Source organism: Dunckerocampus dactyliophorus, chromosome 5 (genome assembly GCF_027744805.1).
Source record: "Dunckerocampus dactyliophorus isolate RoL2022-P2 chromosome 5, RoL_Ddac_1.1, whole genome shotgun sequence".
Classification (NCBI taxonomy): domain Eukaryota; kingdom Metazoa; phylum Chordata; class Actinopteri; order Syngnathiformes; family Syngnathidae; genus Dunckerocampus; species Dunckerocampus dactyliophorus.
Window position 1 is genome coordinate 7,356,788 of NC_072823.1, and position 26,091 is coordinate 7,382,878.

The window sequence follows — 26,091 nt, forward strand, 5'->3', positions numbered from 1 at the left end:
AAGTCTGATTTAACTTCAACATTTTGGATTTGGCCATTATTTAGAATAATATTGCAGTTTTCCGTGACTCCCCCCTAAAAGTGAAGTGTTTAAAAATAAGAAACTAAGACTAATCTGTACAAGATAGTTTTACAAGATAGTATACAGTATGATATGAGTCAAATGTCCAGGAAGGACATTGTTGCATAATGTAATCTAAAAATCATATTTCTACCTATAGTCCCTGCACATACTGTATGAGCAGGCATGGGCAAAATACCGTAAATCTTACTGTGACTGAAAAAATGTGGTTGCATTTTACATTCTATAGCTTTCAAAGAAACTTGTTTTTTGGCGTGTTTTATGAAACAGTGACATGAAGTGCAACATTTCTTCACCAAGCACTATGTCAGGTATAAATACAAAGTAATTTATAATAGGGTTGTCAATCGATTAACATTTTTAAATGCGATTAATTGCATCTTGTCCATAGTAACTCATAATTAATCACAATTCATTGCAGATAGGAAGACATTTTTATCTATGATAAGTATACCTTTGAAAAATTATTTTAACATTTTTAATACATCAACATGAGACTGGATAATGTTTGCTTTATGCAAATTTTCATTCTGTTTTTTTATTCAGCTCAACCCCAAACTGGACCTCAATGCAAAAAAACACAATGTACAACAAGTAGACATTGGTATGGTGAACTGTCCCACCACTCAAATATCATTCTCTTCAAACAAATAATCTCACAAAATAAAGTTGTGGCTAACATTACAAATAAAGGTTTGCAAAAACACCCACTAACTAACAGAAATGAAAAAAGGGTGTTAAAAAATTAATTATTGACAATTTACAAATAATAAAGTGCTCAAGAACAGTCAGTAGTTTACAGAACTAGGACTGCGCCATATAATGTAGTGCAATCAGGCTATAGCTTTTACTTCACTTCCAAACACTCTTTTACAGAGACATACACACACAAACCCTCTTTTAGACACACTTTTATTGTCCTCTGTGACAAACACTGCAGTTCAACCACAAACGCTAATAAATCGCTAATAAGTAATAATGATACTAATAAATTCCCTCACGAGCCTTTATTACCATCGCATTGAGCACTGTGTGTATGCTTGCTTTTGTGACACAAGCCCCCCAAATGCCAGTAACTAGGAGCACGTAATCCACATTTTAGCTCGCAGCTGAGAGATGGCTTGTAAATAAAAAAAAGTCATATGCCAAGGTACCGCTGTATAAATGACAATTTAAAAAAAACACCTGCAGTGCTCCAGCAGTTTCTCGAGTTGCATTTGAGACTCGCCGTTCTCCGGTGACAATTCAACTCACAGCGACAGTAGATTAAAAATAACTTTGGTCTTGCCTAAAGAGCCATCAGAATACCCTTCAAAATACCCTTTTGTTTGTCCATTTCTGCTCAATATTTGTTCCCACTTGTGGCTCAACATTAACTCCAACACCACTGTTTTTTCTGTAACAATGGTGCGGGCTGGAGATCAAACAGGAAGTGCAAACGTTAGTCGCGCATCAAAAAAATAGTGGCGTTAAAGGGAATTTCTGGTAACTCGTTATTACCGCATTAACTTTGATTAACTTTAATTTATAACTTACATAATTTTTTCGAAACGTTCTGTCTCTCTCTTATAATAAACCCACCATAAAAATATGGACTATTTAGAGGTGGGTGGAGTGATCCATATATGGATATTTACATATATATATTTGATATCGTCTATAATCTATATTATGTGGGACTGATGATGATGATTTAGGTTGTAGTCTGTCAAATGTATTAACAATGCCATTACTGAGATAAATGTTGCATTGTGTAAATACTTCCAGTTAATTATCCGTATAAGTATTGTTATTTTGTAAGTTGATTTTTAAACGTTGGTAACACTGTAATGAAGGAAAAAAGTCAAATAAAGAAAGAAAAAGTTTATTTCATACTGCTGCTCATTTTTTTATTGACATCTACATGTAGGTCACATTTCTGCAGTATAATAAATTTTTACACATTTATATGTATATACACATATATTCCAGAGCTAGTGAATACATTGTACACTGTTGTCCACCTAGCCCCGTTCACCTCTCTTTCCTTTGGTTCCGATCGATTGTCCTATTCAATTCTAGTGTCCTCGGTCACAACAAACGTAGCAGCACCGCTACTGTCAGTGTCAGCCGACGAGAATGCAGTAGATGAAGCTGAGAGTGACGCTTTTCATCACAGTATTGAAGCAGTAAACTAGATTAAATGTCACTTAACGTTGTTATCAGTTACAGTAAAAGCGTTGAGATGATTCACTTGTTAGGTAATACTGTAATAATCCCCCAGGAGGATTTTAAGGATTTTATCTAGTTCAGGAAATAGGATAATTTTGTCATATTTACACTTGTTAGAAGACGATAAACCTTAATATTTACGATAAACCTTAATATTTCAATTCGTTTTTGGGCGGGTATATAAACATGGCTATGTAGGCTAGCAACTAGCTGACAGATAATCGTAACAGATTTCAAAAGCAGGAAGAAAAGTGGCCTACATTACAAATTCACCTTTTGTAAAAAATAAATTTAAAAAAGTATCTGGAGGGCCTCATTGACTAGGTTTACCTTGGACCCCCAAATGACTAAAAACACCCCTGCCCAGGCCACACTTTGGACACCCCTGCCCAGACTGTATATCAGTGGGTCCCAAACGTTTTACACTTGCGTACCCCTTCATATATTTGATCTGAAGCTATGTACCCCCTACTCCTACAAACTTAAGAAACATAAACCTTTTTATCTGAATTAACTTGAAATATTGAACATAATTAAGTGGTTCATTAATTTTATTGTACTTCCCGGTCAAAAATGTGTATTTTGCTTGGTCACATTTTGATAAAGTTTCACAAGAATCCTCATAAAGTCATCGTCCTATTTAGGGTTGAATTTGAACTTCCCTTTTTTTGTCCACTCACGATGGCTATGGGTTAAGTCTGCATGTTAATTGAATACCAACTTGAAGGGGAAAGTTTAACGACTATGATAAAGCAGTGTCCGAGGTATAAACATTAGTACAACAAACGATAAACCCTCATTTTTGGGGGAATCCCCGCTCACAGTGATAGGTTCACACCGTTAAGGGATTGCAACACCAATATAAATGAAATCTACAAGATTAAACGGTCTTAATGCACAGAATAATAATCAAACTTACTTATTTGCTCATATGATGAACACAGAGTAATGAACAACTTCATGCTCTGTCTCCTTTCTGCTCCATTCTCCTCGCGCCGTGAGGCGTTCAGGAGCACTTGTAATTGTGAGTGTTAGGCGCGAATTGTTGTTAATATTTCTTCACATACCCCCTAAGACAATGGGTGTACCCCTGGGGTTACGCGTACCCCACTTTGGGAACCTAGGCTGTATATAAATTGTTCAGAAATTAGTGTCTTAATAAAGATATTGGTTTGTTCATCTTTGTCCTTTATTTTATTGTGGTTATAACCATGATCAACAAATTAAAGTAAAAAGTATTGGTATCAGTATCGGTATCAGCAACACTGGACCAGTATGTACTTGGTATCAGATCGATGCACCAACATTTGCAGTACCGCCCAACCCTGGACTGGATACTGAGAGGGGAGACTGACAGAAAGTGAGGGAGTTTGCCTTGTGTTCATTTGAGTTTTATCGTGTCTAAGTTTAGATGTTGGCTCAAATTCAGCTTCTCATGTCGCAAGCAAGGCTTCTCTTCTGGGTCAGCACAGAAACACACTGAGGGAAACAACACTGAGCTTTAAAGGCACATCACCAAAGCCACAGAGAGGCATGAGCTTCCTTTCATTCCAGATACTCCCATAGCATAGCATGGCACATTTCTACTAGAAGACAAGCAAAGAGAGGAGAACTGCCAACAGGAATATTCCCGCTTCACTCACTTTGTCCGTCTGTCTACAAGTCCTGAACAATGACGAAGGAGGTGGACAATCCTGACCTTTCAAGATCTTCAGTGCAGCAGATTCCACATTTTCTCCAAGACGTCGTCTTCCATGGCAAGTTTGAGGTGAGTGACAGGCACAACAAATCATAACTCTATTTAAAGTACATCCATGGAACATAACAGCAAACCTCGCACACTCTCCCGCTCGCTGATGATATGTTGATTCACATATACTCACTCTGTAGTACTGATACGCAATGTACTTAATTTTACACAGATATGCAGTAATGATACAGTATGTAGTTTACTTTTATACAAATATGTAGAATTGACATAGTATGTACTTTACTTTAACTCAGCTATGTAGTACTGATACAGCATGTAGTTTACTTTTATACACATGTAGTACTGACACAGTACGAGTAATATATGTAGTTTAGTTTTATTCAGATATGCAGTACTGACACAGTATGCAGTTTACTTTTATTCAGATGTGTAGTACTAATACGCTATATTTTCATACAGATGTGTAGTACTGACACAGTATGAAGTTTAGTTTTATTGATTTATGTAGTACTGATACGCTATGTGATTTACTTTTGTAAAACTATTTAGTACTGACACAGTATGTAGTTTAGTTTTTTTCATTTATGTAGTACTGACAAGCATGTGGTTTACTCTTACACAAATATGTAGTACTCATGCAATGTGTAGTTTAGTGTTATTCATTTATGTAGTACCTACAAGTATGTGGTTTACTTTTATTCAGATGTATGAAGTAGTTTAGTGTTGTACAGACTTGTAGTGAAACAGTATGTCGCTTAATTTAATTCCGATATGAAGTACTGACAGTTTGTAGTTTAGTTGTACACATATGTAGTACTTATACAGTATGTGGTTTAGTTTTATGCAGATACATTGTACTGAAAATGTATGCAGTTTAGTTTAATTCAGGTATGTAGTACTTCTACGGCATGTAGGTGAGTTTTATTTAGATAAGTAGTAGTGATACGGTATGTACATAGTTCATTTTTATTCAGATATGTAGTAGTGATACAATATGTGCTGTACATAGTTGACTTTTGTTCAGATATGTAGTACTGATACGGTATGTACAGTCGTCCCTCGCCACTTCACACTTTGAATTTCGCAGCTTCACTCTGTCACGGTTTTTCAAAAGTATATGAAATAGTAAATCATGCTGTTTTGTGGTTGAACACGGACTCTTTTTAGTAATAAAATGTATGCATATATGAGCAAATGATACATATTTTTTGCCTAAATTGAGCATTTTCATGCATAAAAACAGCGAAATAAACTAAGATAGAAATATAAGGCATTCAAAAGACGCATTCTAAGAAGTTGATGTAGTATTCTATACTGGTCACTGATTTGTTACTGTAATGTTGGGTGAGACACACAAGCACCAGACTTGATGGGCGGAACAGCAGGCTTTTATTGCAGCTTTGAATGATCTCACAACAGGCACAATAATCCCGAACACGGGCCACTGTCGCGGTCATTACCCACGTAAAGCTGAAAATCAACTCTCAACCCCTGACATTACTTCCTGTCTGCCAGTCACTCCCCTGGGGAACACATTTTTAGCGACACACATGAGTGTTATTTATGTCTTAAATGGCTTAATTACTCTTATTATGGCAACTATATCGGGTAATACGAGTGTACTGTAAAGGTGACTAAAAGAGGGCTCTAATAATGTTAAAAACATATATAGAATGTCATAAACAGGTTTTCTATGCTTTAGCTAGCAAAATATTCCATTTATAAAGAAGGACTCTGCTTCATAGAAATTTTGGTCTGATCACTGTAGTTTAGTTTTATACAGATATGTAGTACTGAAACAGTGTGTAGTTTACTTTTTTCGGATATGAAGTGGTGAAACAACACGTAGTATAGTTTATTCAGGTATGTACTGTAATATCGACTGATACAGTACATATTGTTGTTTTATTCAGATTTATGTCTTACTGATAGAATATGTTGTTTCCCCGGTCTTGGCCAGTAGAAGGTGTACAGTATTTGTTGTGTGCTTGGAATAACACTCAAATTGTATATATTTTATAGTAGTGCATTTGATTAATTTTCATGTAATTTGATTTCATATGGACAAATCAAATATTAGTACAAAAATAACTACTCATTAAAACACAGACAGTGGTACTCAAGTAAGTACCACATGCATAAACAAACAACTCTTAAAGTAAGTCACCAGTTGAACACAAACAGTGCTAGCATAACTACAGTCCTTCCCTTTTCCCTTTGATGGACTGCGTTATTACTGCTGACTGGGTTCCCAAAGAAAAACAAAAACAGTTCATTCAAGATATGGACCGGATAATTCCCTATGCACTTAACCACATTGTATTTATAACTCTTCTCTGGTGGTCCCGGAGCAAAGAGGTCATAAAACAAGGAAAACATATGGCCTGTATCACAACCCTTTCTTATACACACATTTGATAGTGATCTTGATGAAGCCACTCGGAACCAATGGAACTGCGGGCCACACTCCAACATGGTAGGTGCGGTAATGCACCTTAAAGCTGGTTGCCACCATCGACTCCCACCACCACTCTCACTCTCACACTCTCAAGAAATTGAAAACGCAACACCAACATACAGACAGACAGACCGAGGTGAAGTTAGTTTCACGTTGGACTTAGGATATTCAGCTTTGTAGCTACAGCGTTAATTTCCTCTCACTGTGCCCGAACTGCTATGTCATTGCGCGGGGAGCTTGCACGCAGTGGTGGAGCTATGTGAACTGTAATCTACTTGGTGTGTCCAGAAGTACGGTACATGGTGTTCAGTGCTCAGAGACATGGCCAAGGTAGGAAAGGCTGAAACCTGACCACCAATGAACAAGACACACAAGTTGAAAGGCTATGACTTGGCCAAGGAATATCTGTAGACGGATTTTTCAAAAGTTTTCTGGACTGATGAGATAAAAGTGACTCTTGGTGGACCAGAGGGATGGGCCCATGGCTGCTCAACGCAATGTAATGTAAGCTAATGTCTCATCAATGTAACATTACTGGTTACTACGTATGACTTGTCTTTCAATATTTTTGGACTAATAACAGACCGAAGTCAACCACGAAACAGCGAACATTTATTAATTAATACATTTTTGAAAAACCGTAATAGAGTGAGGGACAAGGGAGAAGAGTTCAACTGTATGGGGTATCTTGTTTTAAAATACTGCACAGTGCTATTTAAAATCATTGCAGAATCATAATAAAACAGTGGGTGTATAATAAGAATGCAATAGTACACATCAGATTTTTATTTCACAGTTACAACTCCACTAATTAAATAAAAGAGCCTTTTTTTGTTTTTTTGTTTTTCCACATCCTAAATCCAATATTTATTTTCTGTCTTTTGTTGTATGTTGTCAGCTGCTAAAGGCTCTAACTCCAGTGGAAAACACCCACGGTCAGTGTGGCCTCTACTTTCAAGATGGTCAGCGGCATGTGGACTATGTCCTCACCTACGCTGTGAAGAAGTCATCTGGGGGACGTTCCATTCGCCACACAACACATTTGTTCACTGAAAATGTTGTTGCCCGCAGCCTGCGACGTAGCCACCATCCTCAGAAATCTGCCGACAAAAACTCATTACCTTCACCAACCCCTGCACTATCCCACGTGGAGCTCCACTGCCCAGGAGAGACCTTCAACGCCCAAGAGGATCAGAAAGCTTTCAGGAGGGAGGAGTTTGAGGGAAAACTCAGCGATATGGGCCTAGAGCTGGAGATTGACGAGGATGTGAGTATTATCCATCGCTAAACATATACTTAGGCTATGGCCACACCAATGCGGGTATTTTTTTAAAAAGGCACACTTCACCCTCTCCGCTGTTAAACAAATCTGTTTAAAAAAATGTCTGTCCACATAAAAACACATTCACCGGCTATCATGTCATGTTTTCATGCAAGAAGATAACTCCTCGGTTCATCAATATAATGATACATTCGATGTACAATGACGTGTGCATCATTAAGCATTCACTTTTCGTGTGTAAGCAGTTGGCAAAAACTGCACATAGAAAAGGTGTGTATCTTACTGACTTCAAAAGTTTGACCTGAACAGGCTGAGATTCATGGCTTGTACGAGAGTAACTGACTCACAACGAAATTTTTGGATGGAACGATCAACTGGAAGATCACACAAAGGGTGAAAACAGAATGACCCTCTCCCGGGAAACATCTGGGAACTTCTGCATCCAAACAGGAAACGGTGTGTGAAGTTGTAAAAGTTCCCACACTGTATCAACGTCAGGGGCGGGCTAACCAGGAGGCAAACACAGGCAATTGCCTAGGGCCCCAAGATTTCCAGGGGCCTCCAAATGTCTCATAAAACCTGATTATTGATTTTTTTCTTTGATTTAAACCACACATTACTGTTTTAGTTTTAATTCATGCGCTTAAAACTATGTCAAAATGCGATGGACTATTCCGTGTTACAGTGCATGTGCAGACTGATTGAGGAAAAACAAACTTGTTGCTGTGGTTTGGAGAAAAATGAAGCCAAGTTATCCCAGTGGAGCAGAGAAGAGGAGAAGGCAAGAGGAAAACAGACAGTTTTAGAAAAATCAAAACTACCGAAAGTGTCAACTTTTTTCACAGTCACATCAAACGTAGACACACGACGACGTCAAGCAGCACTGCTGTCAGTCAGCCGCAGAGAATGCAGTAGTTGTAGAGATGAAGCTGAGAGTGACGCTTTTATAAATATAGATACGTATAACATACAGAAAAACTGAAAGATGTAGGGGGCCACTTTTGATATATTCTGCGTGTTACAGATCCAATGTGATCACAAAAAACAGTCAACTGAAAAAAAAATTGCAGAAAATATATGCTGTCCCTCATTGGTTTCAGACCCAACCGGGATAATTTCGGCAAAATAGGATTCAACATTTAATTCAAAATGTAATATTTTCGTAGTTAGAGCATAAAAAATCTGTGTACCACTTTCTAAATGTGTTCTTTTACCATTATTAGAGCCTGTAGACACCCCTATAGTCACCCTTACACTCCTATTATTCTTTGTTTACATTGCATTGCACAACACCAATTCACAGGCGACGGGATCCCTGCAGGAACACAAGAGACGGCGACGAGTCAAAGCATGTAGCAAGCTATCAAGCTAAGTAGTTAACCTCCAATTTATTTGTTCTGAACTTCAGAAAGGGCTTCAAGCGGAGAGGGAGAGAAGGACCATGTAAAAAGCCAAAAACGTACCACTTCCACATGGAATGGGAATAGAACCTCTTTTCACTATCATGTCGGACATGCCATAGCTGACTCCATGCAGTGTTAAGGTAATGTAATATAAAGAAATGTCTCATCAATGTAACATTACTGACGCCTAGCCACCAGAATACTACATATTTGTCTTTCAATATTTTTTGAGTAATAATAGTCGAGTCCACGAAACAGCGATCATTTATTAATTGATACATTTTTGCAAAACCACGATAGAGCGAGGGAGCGATGTTTGAACCACGATGTACTGAGGGATGACTGTATAGAAAAAAAGGCAAGAAAAATAATTAGGCCGCGTCTTGCCACACAGCTGGGTCTGACCACAAGTCCTCGTCCACGTCGCAGGCAATATCTTCCCTTGCCAGACATGGACGTAACGAAACTCATCATATGCCTCTTCCATACCCTCAACAACACCGCCATGCCCAAAATAACTTACCTGTGGTCTTCTCATCGTGCTTACTTCCTGGTTGAGAAGTAACTCACCACCCCATAAGTGAGTGTTTCACAGTTTTTCAGTGCAGTTTTATTGCCCATATTAAAATATCACGACACATAAGATATTGGCCCTGGATTGTGGGCAGTTCAAAGCTTGAGAGAAACAGCTGCTCAGCAGCGTATTTGTGTGACAGCTGGGTGTTTAGAGCGAAAGAGGTTCAGGCGGATGGACTTCCTGAGTGTGAAGGCTCTTGTAAACTGTAAGAGCAATAGTATAACTTAGGAAGTGCTGACACTCCTTTATGAGTTCATTTGGAACTGAAGTTAAAGTTCAACCACCTTCATGAACCGAGATTCCTGGACAAGCAGTTTTCACTCATCATGAATGCCCATCATGTGTTTGCATGGTATTTTTATTCAAGTGTGTTTTGACAGGTTTTGTTTAACGGATGCCAGCTGGTGTGGCTGTGTGACAGTACGCTGGTAAACTCCACTCCCTGACTCCTTCAGAGTCATGCTGGGCTGGGTCGATCCCCGGATGTGCGTCGGGGCGGACCAGACGGGTTACATTTGCAGATCACATCACTTAGGTCACCAGGAATCAGTGCCAAGTTGCAGGATATCCTCTGTGCTATGGATGGAACATAGAACAGTGCTGCTACCATTTAGTTTTTTCATTTGACATTTTGCAATTCAACGAAACGACTTGAAATAATACCATTCATGTTTGTGTTTTGCTTTGTTTGTAGACCAAAATTCCAGGGGTGGGCTTTGTGAAAATCCATGCTCCATGGAATGTTCTCTGTCGAGAAGCAGAGTTTATGAAGCTAAAGATGCCCACCAAAAGGGTAAGAATTATTGGCACCTTCTGCTGAAGTTACAACTCATGTGTGTTGTCTACACAATTCATGTCTACCATCACTGTCGGAAAATGGCCAGTTTCATTTTCTGTAAACAAGAGCTAGGCTCGTAATGGGAAGTGAGGCCCGTGTGAACCAAAACATGCAGGTCCAAATTTTTGTCCCAGTCTACCCCTGTTCTCCGGTCACTACAAAACGAGCCAGATCCCACATGTTCACTAATAACTACAGTCGTCAGTTGTTTATCGCGTTTATATAGCGATTGTGTTTATATGTGACAAGTCTTAAGTAAGTTTGATGAAGTGTAGAATTACTACAGCTTCTGCTTGAACTGCTTGGACCATGGCATTTGTTTGAACTCCGATGAAAAAAAGCATATCACGTCTCACCGGAGTTAACGAGTGATGCTGGGAACACCAAGTGGAGATAGTATTGCAAGGTTTATAGTGTGTCATTCTATGTAAAAATCCCATGTTACAACGTAGACACCTACGGCTTATAGACAAGTGCAGCCTATATGTACAACATTTTTTTTCTTTAAATCTGTTGCGTGCAGCTTACGTTCAGGTGTGCTCAATAGTCCGGAATTTACTTTGATTTTGTTACTGCTCTTTCAATTTTTTTTTGGTGTCACGAGCGTGTCCAATGTCCAGCATGTTTGGCTAGTGTGATTGCATTGATCTGCGCTCAAGTTCGATACACTACCTCTGGAGAGCCAGGGCACGGCACAATTGGTGATGCACACATAGATGTGTGCAACCTAGATGAGTCATAGATGCCTTTAATGCTGTTGGTCTTCACAAGTTCGCAATGATAACGACCACATTTCACAAGAGAAATAAATAAGAATTCTCAAAATAATCAACAAAATTAAAAAAAAAGGGTAAATATTGCTATATTTGAGCACACATTAACACAGAAAATATGCTTTTCAATGTTATCTTTTATGGCGAAAATAACAAGATTAACCAAGTCCTGCATGGTTCGATTGGCTTAGTGCTGAGAAAGAGAAAATGGATCAATGAATAGATGGAGCTGGCATCTTGTTTATTTCATCTGTAAAGGGACATTGTGACACTAATTTGGGTTGTGTGCATACGTATCAGTTGACAAATGTGTTCTTTCTTTCTAGGTATATGAAGTCAAGAAGTCAAGCGGTGTTATAGAGAAGATCAGCTTACTAGTCAGTAAAGTTGTTGAGCCTCTTCATCCGCATGTTGAGGGACCCCAACCAAAGAACATCAAACACCTGTCACACACCTTCTCCAGGGAGAAGCAACACCTGTAAGTCCACGTGTTCCATACACTAGACTCTTCCCATCTTAACATGGTTATGCAGAACATTGGAATTTGGGATTATGTGTATCGACCATTCTCGAGTAGTCGTTTCTGTCCTACCATGACACTCAGAAATGTTCTACTTAAGGACTCACTAAAACTGCTGGCTCGTGGTTGATTTTTTTTTAAACATGCAGTTTAATAATCAAACTAACAAAAACAACACGAAAAATGGAAGGACAGTAATTTGATAAAATATTGGAATAAAGCCATAATATTAATATAAAAACTGTAACATTACCGCAAAAATTTTTACAAGCATAATGTCGTAATACTAGGAGAAAAAAATATGTAATTTTCACAGTAATTTCCTCAATCATTTTCCCAATATTAGTAACAAAACAAAGAATAAAGTTGTACATTTTGGAAAATCAGGTTATTATGAGAATAAAGTCAAAATATTTTGGGAATAAAGTCACTGTGTTATGAAAAAAATTACAAGAAGACAGTTGAAATACTTGTAAAACTGAAAAACAACAACAGCAAAAATTGAAAATCGAGTAGTGGTGAAAAAGTAATACAGTCATCCCTTGTTTATAGCGGTTAATCGGTTCTGGACCCGACTGTGATAAATTAATTTCCGCATTATAGGACTCACTGTTAATAAATGGAATATTTTCATAGTTAGCATAGAAAAGCTGTTTGACTTTCTAAACACCATTTTTTAACATTATTAGAGCCCTGTAGTATGAAATAACACGCTTATAGTAAGCTTTACACTCCTATTACAATTTTTTTAGAAGACATTGCACAAGTCTGATAGGTGCCACACACGGGAGGCGACAAATGGCCGCGTTAGGCGAAATTCATTGCAAGCGATTGTGACCAGTTACACTGGTGAGTGACGCATTCACATCCAGAGCGAATTGTACGATTCTCCCACAGTTTGATTGGCTGTCAGATGTGGAGGGAATTTTGCGGTATCAAAGTACTTCAGAGGAGGAAAAGCGGCCGGTGTTGATTGAGGACTCTTGCTAGTACCGGATCTTGCTAGTATTGAAGATAAACTTACATAAATGTCCGTGTAAATTAATGTAAACTTACCAGATATGAATACTCTGGCACCAACGAGTTTTTTTCTTTATATCTCTATATTCTTTTTTTTAGAAATGTCAAATAGCTCTGGGAAATTTGACACGGCAAGTATAGTGTACCCATTAGCATCCTGTCCGCTCATTGGTCGATCAATGAAACTCCTGGGCAAAAGAGATGAAATGTTGAAAATTTTTAAACTTTCTGGGATTGCGTCACAAGATATGCGTCGCATAACACACACAAGCACAAACTTTCACACGCACAAATTTCGCGTGCCGCTTGGCTGGACAGTGACACGCAATAAACGGCCTATCGCGCAGGTTCCATTGAAAATGAATGGAGTCGAGGCGATGTCGCCTCCCATGTGTGGCGCCCATTATGCTGCAGGGACTCGAGACGGCCGCTAGCCAACAAGCTAATGAGCTAACCAGTTAGCCTCGAGTTAATTTCTTCTAAACCTAAGAAGCCAAAAACTTCCACACAGAATGGAAGGAGAACTTTTTTTCACTCTATCATGTCGGACATGCCATGGCTGACCTCATGACTTCATGCAGTGTTAAGGTAATGTAAGGTAAGCTAATATCTCATCAATGTTTTATGTCATTACTGCCACCTAATGAACAGAATACTACATATCACTTATATTTCAATATGTTTTGACTAATAATAGATCATAGTCTACCACAAAACAGCGATCATTTAATAATACATTAATTTCTGAAAAAAAATGCAATGTAGCGCAGAGCGATAATCAAACCGCGATATTGCGAGGCACGATTGTAATACACTTTGTCACCTGTAACACAAAGCTGAGATGCAGGCTGTATTTTCTTAAAATATATATAACTTGTTAGCATATCTACATGTCTTAGTTTACATAATGTGAAATATCAACATGGCCTCCGTATCCTTTGGTTTTACCGTATGCGACCCTAGCTCGAAAAGTTTGGACACCCCTGATCTATGTAATATGTAGTTTTATATGCGTTGTGATTGGATCGTAAGCCAGAAATGCTGATGGGGACAGCTCTACTACAAATATTTTGAAAAAAATGAAGTAAAGGTGGTACCCCCAAGCAAAACATGGCTTAGTGCTTGGTTGAGGAACCCTTGTTGGCAAGATGTTTCTTGTCACCAGGGTTGTGCACATCTCAGGCAAGGTTTTGGTCAGCTCATCTTTACAGATACTGTGCAAATTCTGACGGTTTCGAGGCTGTTGCTTTCCAGCTTGAAATTGCATCTCCCTCCACAGATTTTCTAGGGAATTACAGTTCATAGACTGACATTCACAACCCTTCTTCAGTGTTCTGGCTTAGGTCAGGATGTTCCCATCCAAGATTGTATGGGACATGGCCCCTTTCATTGGCTCCTCAGTGCAGTGAAACAGCATCTCCACAGCCATGTTTGACTGTAGGGTGGTGTTCTTAGGGCCATATCCAGTATTTCTGTGCCTCCAAACTTCAAATTTCAAGTCAACTTCTCCCACGCTACCTCTGATCATGCAGGTGTGCACTGGCAAACTTTGGACGGTTCTGTACCTGTGTCTTCTTGAGCACTGCAAGATCTCAATCCATTACAGCAAAGTCTATTACTGATGGTTTTCTCGGTGACGCTTGTCCTGAGTGATCATTAAGATGCTACTCTAATGTAGTTCTGGACTGGTCCCTCAACTTTACCAGAACATTCCTTACCCCACAAGGTGAGATTTAGCATCCAGATTGAAGGCGACTGACTGTTATCTTGTGTTTCTTCCATTTTTGAAGAATCGCACCAAACGTGTTGCTGAAGGCACAGGACTACTTTGTGTGCTTCACGGACACACAAATGGTCTTGTGGGGATCAGAAATCTTGCTTGCTGGTTGAGGATGAAACACTCAATCAAATACTCTTAATGTATAACCTTTATGTAATGCTTTTGTGATAGTAAGTCCATCTCTCTTACAAGAAACCTACCATAAAAACTGTAAAAACTGTCATATCTAAACATACAAAATCAGCAGATCAAAACATTATTTCCCCTACTTTATTAATGTTGCCTCCTTCTGACCAATCATTGAGTATCTCCTTCTTTTTCCAGATAGCTGTGAAGAGGAGCAGGAGAACTATCCGTGTTGTCCGTGAACTATCTGTGTTGATTGGTTTTATCTTGATCTGGTGATTTTACATTTTTAGAGACTCAGTCACGATGTTTTCTATAGTTGATGATGCATTGCTGACATCACTATTACCCTGTTTGTTGGATGTGAGCCCAGGAGAGCGCAAAGATATGGAGATTGAATTGGTTGCTAGAGAGATGCCAGTTCACTTTCGAGCACTGCCAAGGTGCCCTTAAACAAGGTATCAAACCCAAGTTGCATGGGCCGCGACACGTGTGTGCAGCCCCTTCACTATCACAAATTTCCCCTTGTGCATGGATGTGTGTGTTTCTGTGTGTGGATACATAAAATGTGGGTGTACTTTTTCAAAATGATTAATTTATGGACAGGATGCACTGACATTATTTTAGTGTAGAATTAGCATACATCTAAATTCCATCTGCAGTCCTCAAAACACTTCATAGTTCCACCATACACTTATTCCCAACACCTGAGAGACAGCACATGCAATACAACACATAGTATCATATACAATAAAATGACGGCATATAGACTCCTTTCAAGAATTTACATTTTTCACTGTTGGATCTCAAAGAAAAAACACTTTTTTTGGAATTTTGCCCATCATCCACAATCCTTCTGTGAAACGTCACCACACATATCTTTCTCTTTTCTGCGTGTTCTAGAGAGAGAAAAACAGCTAAGAACAGCTAGCATATGGGAGCTAACAATGCATGTAATGGGACACACCTATTTCGATCATAAAGCCCTAAAAAAACCCCTCCAAAAAACAATGTTCTATTGACATAACTGACATGTATATACAGTAAACTGAGCTACAGTGACAACAACTCTGAATAGACAACCAAATTATCAGTGTTTTGTTCATACACGGCTAGATGGACTGTGTTGTGATATCATGTGCTATGTGCTCCATGTATCACAATCAATATCACGGTGACTTACTCGATGGACAGTTGTCTGTCTAGTCCAGCTGGTCTGGGCGTCTTTTCCAGTTTATTTTGGGGAGGTGGAAAAAAGTTTTTATCACTGCAGGGTTTGTTAGCGCTAACAATTCTTCGTTGGTTGTAATGCAGTCTCTTGGAGCAATGTCCTCCAAAGCACATCACATACCACAGAAGTAACAACATACAATCAACATAACAGTAGTGACAGCAGTACAGTAACATGGCGGCTATTCGGGGTGGCTACGACTGCAGGGATCAGGCTTTTCCCAAGACGAGCCCTCCTGAACTTAATCGTTCTTCATAAAACATTGATGGAGGTTTTTTTTAGACAGCGTTATAGTCAAAATAGGTGTGTCCAGTGACGTGCATTGTTAGCTCCCTCATAAGGGAAACGTGTGGTCATGTTTTACATAAGGATTGTGGATGTTGGGTAAAATTCCCCAAAAAGTGCTCTTTTCTTTGAGGTGGTTCTAAGTAGAGCTTCAAAATGCAAAAAGTAGAAATGGGAGTGAAATAAAAACATTTTTCAGGAAGCAATTTACTGCAAACAAGCATTACAGTGAAATAGGTTTCAGAGCAAAGTTTAAGAGCAAAGCCAAAATCTTGCCAAAAATGTGGATTGAATGTGATTTGCCAGGTATTCACATTGTCATGATCTCTTGATGGCAAAGGCAAAAAAGCTTTCTCTCTTTGAATGAGGCGGGATTGCTGAGCTGCATAAGCAAAGTCTCTCGCTGCGCACCTTTGTTGCTGAGGTTGGACGCAGTAAGACAGTCATTTGAAACTTCTTCAAAGATCCTGAGGGTTACGTAACAAAAAAGTCAAACAAAGTGGTAGCCCCCCTCCCCCCCAAAAAATGACACCAACCCTATTTTTATTTGAACAATGATGATTTGACAATATTTTGTGGTGGGTGAAATACTTATTTTGTGCTTCTGTGTGTCACCAGGTTTGACCTGTCAGACAAGGATTCCTTCTTTGACAGTAAAACCAGGAGTTCAATAGTAAGTTAACTGAAGTACTGTGTGCCGTTGTAAATGAACAATTCATTTTCCTCTTGAAAAGGCATCCAAAACTATATGGAAAACTAGTGGTTCTCAACTGGTTTGGGTACGGGATCCACCATCGACCCTTGAAGACAAGAGGCGAGACAAATTGTGGATATTTTTCAACTAAAACTCCTTAAATAGCTTATATTTAAAGGGCCTGTTTGCAACAAGTTTGCAGAGGGAGCTTACTTTCTAACATCTTGAAGCATTATATCCCGCCCTCTCATTGTTGCCAACTCCTCAGTAAGAAAAATAGCTAATGGCTGTCCTAGACGTTGCTAGATGATGTAATTGGCTAATTTGCATATTATTTGCATATGATAAAAGCATAACCTTGTGGGAGAGACAAAAAAGTGAATTAAAAAATAGATGTTGAGAACGGCAAAGTCTCCATTGTGGGTGGAATTCCCCCATGCAACGCAACGTGACCTGGAGCGGTGATACGTTCGTCTCTTTATATATAGCAGGTATAAAGGAGATCTATCTGTGTGTCGGATGGACGGCATGTCCTTCGCCTCCTGCTCAAGCTTGACCAAGTCGCCCATAAACATGCCACACACCTCATTGTGGTGTAGTAAGCAAATAGCACAGACGTGAGGTGCATTCAGGGACCCGTCAGTTGAGAATAACTGGATTACAGTAGTCATCTCTTGCCTTGCAGTTTGAACATTGCACCCTCACTCCATCACGGTTTTTCAAAAATTATTTACGTAATGAATGATCGCTGTTTAGTGGTTGAAAACGACCTATTATTAGTTTTAAAAATGTGCATATTTAAGCAAATTGTACGTCTTCTTGGCCAAAATTAAGCATTTTCAAGTATAAAAATGGCAAAATGAACAAAAAGAAAAAAGAAAGCATGAGGGTGTTGAAAAAGTGCATTGCAGATGAGATGTGGATCGTGGTGTGCGGAAACAGTGTCATAGTGGAGAAGCCAGCAGCGTAGAGACAGACAGGTGTGACATGTTGGAAGTGGTGGAATTGTTATTACTACATTTTTCACACACATATATACTTTCCCGATGAAATATATAATATGTACTGTACATACAGTATAAAATAATGTATACTTTGACTCTTACTGCAGGTACCAGGTGTGTCAAACTCATTTCAGTTAAGGAGTCAGTCCCTTTAAATAACGATAAATCCATCTTTCCCCCTTTGTTTTAGTATGATATATAAGTACTTTAAAAATCTTTATATTCAATGAAGTATTATGAACTACATCAGATAAGAAAAAATTGCTTCTGTGTATTATTTACTTGTGTGCATTACAAGAGCCACAAAACGTCACAGATATTTTGAACTTAAAAATAAAGTATTACACTTTGAACTTTAAATCAGCACATCAAAATCTTGGAATTATTAGTACAGTGGAACCTCATTTCTCATAGGATTTGTTTTTTGACGAAAATTATTGCCAAAAATATGTCTTGGTTTTCATACGGCCTGATAAAGTAGTCGGTCGCAGAACCGAGTGCCCACCAAACCAAGCATCCACACGTTGGTGACTCAGTCTCTATTAAGAATGGACACTACAGGCAGATTTCGGCCGGGGAATCATTAAATCATCTGTGTGTGTGTTCAATCACGCAGCATATTTCTGAGTGTCAGACAGTCTGTGCTTATTTCATTGAGTATGGCTGCAAAAAAACGCAGCATGATGCCAAAGAAAGTTGCAAGTGACAGAACTTTGAGAAGAAAAAAGGTGCGAAACACTGTTGAATTCAGGAAAGAAGTCATAGCAAAGTACAAGGGTAGCGTCTGTTACAATAGGACTGGAACGTAAAGGTTCCTAGTCAACACAGGTTGCAGGGGGAATGGTTTAAGGGAGACACATTACAGATAGTCAGCCGGGTCAGTGTATGTACTGATGTTAAGTTTCTAACGGACTAGAAAGAAACGGCGTCTGCGTGGCATCTCTCCACTCATTACCTTGTTCACAAAAGAATCTTCAAAAAAGGTAAAAGTCACGTTAAATGTTCATTTATCCATTTCATTCCTGATTTTTTAATGTATTTCACATTGTTTTCTATATGTAAAACTATTTGTGTTTTTTGTTCACATTTAAGGGTGTCTGAAACATTAAATTGGATTTACAGTACATTACTTCCTATGGAAAAAATTGCTTCCGTTTTCATACGTTTCGGTTCCACTGTATTAGTACTCCTCAGGGTCATGATGGCAAAAGCTTTTGAACTTTTAAAAGAAAATACATCTACTAACCAGAGATGTCAGTTTCTCCTCCTCAGTAGTCAGCCATTGTGAGCGTAACTTGGCTTGTTGAACAGTTTTGCTCAGATCAACCAATCAGAGGGCGTAAAAATGCTGACATTCTTGTACACCTGCTAGCTGGTCCTGTGAGGTGTATCTGAAATTTGATTGGTTAAAGAAACAGCCCCAAACCTAATGTGTTTAAGTGACATCCGCCAGAGCCACTGATTCTGAGGGCCCTGGGCAGATTTGCTTGACATGGCAACACATAGAAGCTGAAATCTGATTGGACAAAAGACTGGACATAGATCGTTGGGACTAAATTCATACCATTTCTTGGAACAACTACTATAATTGAAGTTGTAACTGTTGGTCAGTGCTTCTGATAGTGTTTAGGCACATCACTGGCTCTTACTACAGTATATACTGTATTTTGCTCTTTATTCAGACTTTTACTCAAGTACTGAATTCACTTACTGTTGGTATAATTTTACACCATTCTGCCTTTCACAGCCGAGGGCATGGGTTTAATTCCCAGCCAGGGCTGCGTCAGGAAGAGCATGCGTCGTAAAAACTAAGCCAAAACCATTCATCGCTGTGGTGACACCTGGAAAAGCCAAAAGTGGAACAAAAAAGTACTGACTTCCAGTACTTACCTGTAGCTGGAAGTCCTGGAATCGTAATTTGGTTATGCACCAAAATGTTTTTTCCTTTTCCTTGGTCCATGTGAAACGAACAAATACATCAAAACAGAGGTTGAAACAAAGACTCATTGCCAAAAATTGCAAATCTCAGAAAATGCATCACTGTCTAAGCCAAAACCAAACCAAAGCTCACTTTTGTTTTTACTTTTTGTACTGAACTACAAGTTTTCACAATGTCTGGAGTAACCTGTTTTGAAATAAAATAATTTTCTTTTCATTTAGGTTTATGAAATACTAAAAAGGACTAAATGCAAGGCCAAGTACAGCATGGGTAAGTCATAACAATCACTGTACAATGTTTAATCATGCCAAGTCAGTATTCAAGCACATTTTCTGTGTAATGCAATGTAATGTAATGTAATATCATATAAAAACCTGCTCACCTGGCGCCTACCCCACCTGGCTGGTCATGAGTCAATCACAGGGCATGTAGGGCACAAACAACAACACACACACTCACATCCTCACCTGAAATAGGCTGTTCTTGAGCTGATCAAAAGTTGCTTTTCAGCATTCACACAATAACAATTCTATATTTATATAAAATGATTGTTTTTTCCTGGCAGGTATCACCAGTCTCCTAGGTAGTGGTGTCTATACAGCAGCTTACCCGCTTCATGATGTGAGTATGAGTAGACATGATAACACAACACACCAGAAGGTCAGACCTGATACAAATACACCTTGTCTTTACTATTCAGTGATATTTAGCATCGGTAAAAGTTTCATTTTTTGTCCTGCTATTCAGAATTTCATAAAATATTGCCACTTTTTTCTTGTAAAATCACTGCTGATTTTTCAATTTTTGGTGTTGTTGTTTTTTCTTAGTTTTATTTTTAAATGACATTTTTAGAATGTTCTGCGGGCCAATAAAAAACAGTCACAGGGCGCAAATGGCCAGGGCGCAAATTAATTTATATATTTTTGAAAAAACGTGATAGAGTGAAGCTACAAAATTTGAATCGCGATGTGGCAAGGGACGACCGTATTTGACTACCTCTGCAGAATTTGTACAAGTTAGTTGATTTCACTATTCTTAGATTGAAATTGTATTTGCATGTTAGTCTTTAGTCTTTAGCTATCTCATTCTTCAATTATGTGTTTTAGTTCCTTGAATTTCCCTCTGGGGTCGATAAAGTATCTTGAAAAATCTTGCAGTCAAATGTGTGTTGGAATAAATAAATGTTCATCTTTCTGTCTGTAGGGCGATATTGATGAAGAGAGCGCAGAGCCTAATGACAGAAAGGTAAGAATTCTTTGGAAGCTTTTATGGGTTTCTTTAAATAAAGCATTAGGGTGACATTAGTCAAACATAAAATGGAAATGATTCAAAACAAGCTTTGCACTAATACAGTAGAATGGCATGCATGCTAAAGGGAGATTTCAATCAAAAGAATATTGATTTCTTTTATTCAGCTTTTGTATGAGGAGTGGGCAAATTACGGCGTCTTCTACAAGTACCAGCCCATCGGACTTGTACGGTAAATATTATTTCTTTGTCATTATCATTATTACTGTCTGTCTGTCTGTCTATCTAGCTATCAGTGACGTGAGGTGAGATGGGGTTCATGGCTCGTGAATTTCTGCCAGCTGGTGCTGCTGCTGTCCAAAAAAAAAAATTAAAATGCTGGATTTTCTTCTATCTATCTATCTTTCTTCCCAGCACAGACATGTGCAAACTAGGTCCTGTGGGCCATACACAGACTGTTAAGCTATTTAATATGTCATTTTTTTAAAACCTTGAACATCAAAGCAGTAGTCCACAGGATTTGCAATGCTAGCAATTTAAGCCTTTAACGATCAAACTAATTGCAAAGGTTTCTGAAGCTACATTTCGGAAACTCATTATTGTAATCATAGGGGCTGTGTCACAGCAGTTTCAGCAAGACGAGGCTTTGATACAAAGCAGAGTGGGGGTTTGTTTACAGGAGCGCAAACCAGTGTGACGTAGAGGGACAGAGAAGCAAGCTTTCTACCACAAAGTTCAGCCTAAAAGTCATATTTTATCCCGTTTGTTTTTTTCCCATTTGTTTTCATGTTTCGCTGTGTTGTTTGTCACATGTTTTCTGCGCTTTTGCTTGATTGCAAAATCACTTGTCAAGTAAACAAGGAGGGAGGTTCCATACTCTTGGTATTTAATGTTTTATAGTTCATAGTTCATGTTGGAAATCCCAAATTCTTTATTAAAATACATTATGGTTATATACTGTACATTATGGCTATAACAACACTTTTAGCATACAAAAATGCCAAAACAACCTCCAGCATTACTGCCCCCGTGCCACATTTTTTAACACAATGTATATATATGTATATATTTAAGAAAGAGGCACAACAGCAACACAAAAATCTGGATTTTTTACAAATAAATTATGGACACTTTAAGGCCTTATTAACATAATATACATATTTTGGCACTGTGGAAGGAAACGGGGGAAACCCAGAGCGCAGCAATTGAATCGTGAATCACCAGGCTGTGGGGCAGATGGCATTCTATGGCATATGCTGCTGAAATGCTGTTTTTTTAAAGATAAAGTAGACATTTTCAAGTTGGCTTTTTATGGTGACAACATGGCACATTATTTATCTGCCTGTTTGGTGGCATGTTTCATTTTGTGTAATTCAGGAAGTACTTTGGCGAGAAGATTGGACTGTACTTTGCCTGGCTGGGACTGTACACCCAGATGCTGATTCCTGCTTCCCTGGTGGGAGTCATCGTGTTTCTGTATGGATGTGCAACAGTTGATGACAATATACCAAGGTAATATTTCAGCAGAGAACATCCATTGCATATTTTGTGTGTCGACTGTGAGCTTTAATTTAAGAGGTTATCCCAAACAGGGTTTTTTTCTTTTAAACACAGACTGTGGATGTGTAGAATATAGGGGAGTTCATGAGATGAGACAATACATGAGATTAGATCAATGAGACAAGACGAGATTTTACTATTACTTTTAAGAAAAGTATAATTAAAAAATATAAAATATATATGACAATATATCATAATGTACTAATTAAATTTGTACTACGTACGTTACCTTGCATTGCTCCTCACGATGCTCTGCGCTCTGTGTGTATGCTACCGACCCTGCCTCCACCCACCGAGACATAAGCGACTGTATGACTGACAAAAACGTTCATGCCGTTGTTCTATGGAACAATCGCGCCAAGGTGCTGAAACCAATGCTCAGACTGGACTGAACTTTCTTCCCGCCTGTTTGGAGGCGAGGGATGAGGAAAACAGGCACGCCTGCACATGGCAATATATTGAGGCTGCCAAAATCATCAAGTTCATTTTCATTTATTGTGTGATAAATTGGCTGGCGACCAGTCCAGGGTGTACCCCGCCTGTCGCCCGAAGTCAGCTGGGATAGGCTCCAGCATGCCCCGCAACCCTAAAGAGGAGAGGCGGTATAGAAAATGGATGGATGGATGGAAATTTATTTATTTATTATTGCTCCAATCCTAGTGCCCACAAGACTGTTTTTTTTTTTCGGAACGAGAAATCTTGTCATCTTTTAATCTTGCGAGATCATGTGACACGACAGCTTGTGACACCCCTAGGGGAGTACCTCCCCACATGTAAACAGGTTCCAAATTGTTGTACACTGCGGGGAACCTGAGCAATTCAATTTCAAAGTTGGTGGGTTTCTTCAAAATAATAATACTATCATTTGTATTTGTTCATCTATCCATCGTTTTCTGTGACGTGGGGTTTATGCTGGAGCCTATCCCAGCTGACTATGGGCGAGAGGCGGGGTAGACCCTGCACTGGTAAATGTACAGTCGTCCCTCGCTACAAGGCTCTTCTGCCTTGTATTTGTATTTTAGTTCATTTAGCCATTTTTATGCTTGGAAATGATTAATTTAGTTTAGGTACAATTTGCTTCCATATGCACACTTTTTTTTTTTTTTTACTAATAATAGGCTGTATTCAACTACAAAACAGTGATCATTTATGAATACATTTTTGAAAAACCGTGATAGAGTAAGAGCGAATGTTCGAACCGCGGTGTAGCGAGGGACAGCTGTACATGTAAATAAATATAGCAATTATTTTTAAAAAAGGCTCTTGAAAATAGGTTGAAGAAGGAGTTTAGAGTAGACATCAAGGCCTTTTCTCCCTCCTCTGCTTCTCATCACCCACAGGATATTATGACACGTGCTGCCGTTTCTTGTTAATGTCGAAGAAAGACACATGTACCTAGTAGTGGTCTGAATGTCAGACTTTGACTCTGGAGGATATCAACGTGTTAAAACCATTTGCTACATCCGTTGGCCTGTCACATGCACCAGGCTGAAAGGAGATGTCGTGTCGCAGACCATCTTCATTTCAAGAGAACCAGTTCTGTTCAGCAGGGGTGGATGATACTGCAAATTGTATGGTATTGATTCCATACCGAGTAAACTGGTATAGTTTTTTAACTGACATTTTTCTAGATCATTGAATGATTTTGTGATTTTGCCTATTAGTAAGAATAAGTCATGGAACATAGATTTTAGGCATACAAAATTATTTTCACTTTCTATTTGAACTGTGTTTGACAGCATGGAAATCTGCCACCCAAAGAACAACATCACCATGTGCCCGATGTGTGACAAAGTCTGCAGCTATTGGAGACTTAGTTCTGCTTGTGGAACTGCAAGAGCCAGTCACTTGTTCGACAACCCAGCTACTGTTTTCTTCTCTATATTCATGGCTCTTTGGGGTAGGTCAACATATGTACACTGTGCCAGCCACTTGGTTGTGGTGGTGTTCCTGTACGCTACCTGTCTGCATCTTACACCCTGCTGCTGTGCTGTCTCAGTGGCATCATTGCACAGCCTGCGCCTGGTGTGGTAGAACCTGTTGTCTTATATTGTGCTGCTGAGGAGTGACTGGGTAACTGTCTGTTAGGAAAGCATGGCCGCCCGCGGGCTTCCCAGCATGCCTTGTGGGTTATAAATGCCAGTCTTGTTTTGACAGATTTTTTTAATTGCACTGTCAGTGAAGGAGGCGTTTAGGTTGATAACCTCCTGTTTGCCACACTGTGGTGCCTTTCAATGAAGTTGCATACATGGAATGCATTATGGAATACATTATTTGTAAATTATCACCAAATTAGAGGAAATGAGATTGTTTTTCTACCAAAAAACAGCCTAATTATGGAGATTAAAGGCGCACAAGGGCTGGCTTTCCCACAAAGTTAAAAATAATGTTTTGATCCACTCTGTATACAATAGTCCCTTGTAATATAGTAGACATCATCGGAGAAAATAAGCAATTTCAGACATACATAAGACTTGTGTGTGTGTGTTTAGTTCATTTAGTAATTTTTATGCTTGAAAATGCTTAATTTAGGCCAAAATTGCTTGATATGCATATTTTGTTACTAATAATAGGCCCTTGTCAACCACAAAACAGCGACCATTAATTAATTAATACAGTTTTGTGAGGGTGCAATGCTCAAACTGCAAAGTGGCAATGGACGACTGTATAATACATACTATATACATAATATATACAGTGCAGGCCCAAAGTTTGGACACACCTTCTCATTCAATGTGTTTTCTTTCTTTTCATGACTGTTTACACTGCAAATTCTCAAAACTATAGATGGACACATGTGGAATTATGTACTTAACAAAAAAGTGTGAAATAACTCAAAATATGCCAAACTTGTTGCTCTTGGTTACTCTGATGTAGTGACAAGACTACCAAATGATTTTAGAAGACAAGCATTTCTAACAACAAAAAAAACATCAACCATCGTTGTCTTGCTTTTTTGATGAGCTTCATTCGTGTCTATTTTGTTCTTCATTAAAAGCTGCCATGTTCATGGAGCATTGGAAGAGGAGACAAATGAGACTGAATTATGAATGGGACCTGACCGGGTTTGAAGACGAGGAGGTAAGGGATTTCTGTTATTTGTGTATATTTATTTATGTTGGGTCCGATGTCAAGCAGTACAGTACAAATTAAGAATAGACAGTCTGAATGTCAAAACAGCAAAGGGGGATGTGAACCAGGTTCAGCTGTAATTATTTGTATGTAAAAATGTAAAAATTCAGTCACACTTTTCTGCCGGATATATTTTGTTTTGTTTTATTTCGCTGACTTTTCTTCACCTCTGAGTAGAAATGGTGAATCTAAATGCGAAATGAAAATGTTAAATATAA

General features: G+C 38.7%; 1 protein-coding gene across 5 annotated transcripts in view; it reads left to right on the top strand.

Moving 5' to 3' along the window:
• The first annotated feature begins 3,729 nt into the window (after positions 1-3,729).
• Positions 3,730-26,091, top strand: part of LOC129181310 (anoctamin-1-like) — a 48,015-nt gene continuing 25,653 nt past the window's right edge. Inside the window, exons 1-13 of one of the 5 annotated variants that reach the window (XM_054776357.1) lie at positions 4,025-4,060; positions 7,360-7,396; positions 7,533-7,728; positions 10,418-10,516; positions 11,661-11,812; positions 16,915-16,969; positions 20,155-20,203; positions 20,499-20,554; positions 21,137-21,178; positions 21,349-21,413; positions 22,559-22,693; positions 24,481-24,641; positions 25,740-25,822. In XM_054776357.1, coding sequence (XP_054632332.1) covers positions 7,699-7,728; positions 10,418-10,516; positions 11,661-11,812; positions 16,915-16,969; positions 20,155-20,203; positions 20,499-20,554; positions 21,137-21,178; positions 21,349-21,413; positions 22,559-22,693; positions 24,481-24,641; positions 25,740-25,822 — 927 coding nt within the window. In that variant the 5' untranslated portion in view covers positions 4,025-4,060; positions 7,360-7,396; positions 7,533-7,698. Of the gene's footprint in view, positions 4,061-7,359; positions 7,729-10,417; positions 10,517-11,660; positions 11,813-16,914; positions 16,970-20,154; positions 20,204-20,498; positions 20,555-21,136; positions 21,179-21,348; positions 21,414-22,558; positions 22,694-24,480; positions 24,642-25,739; positions 25,823-26,091 lie in introns of all 5 variants that reach the window. The other 4 variants (XR_008570421.1, XM_054776354.1, XM_054776356.1 and 1 more) reach the window with 4 other exon arrangements.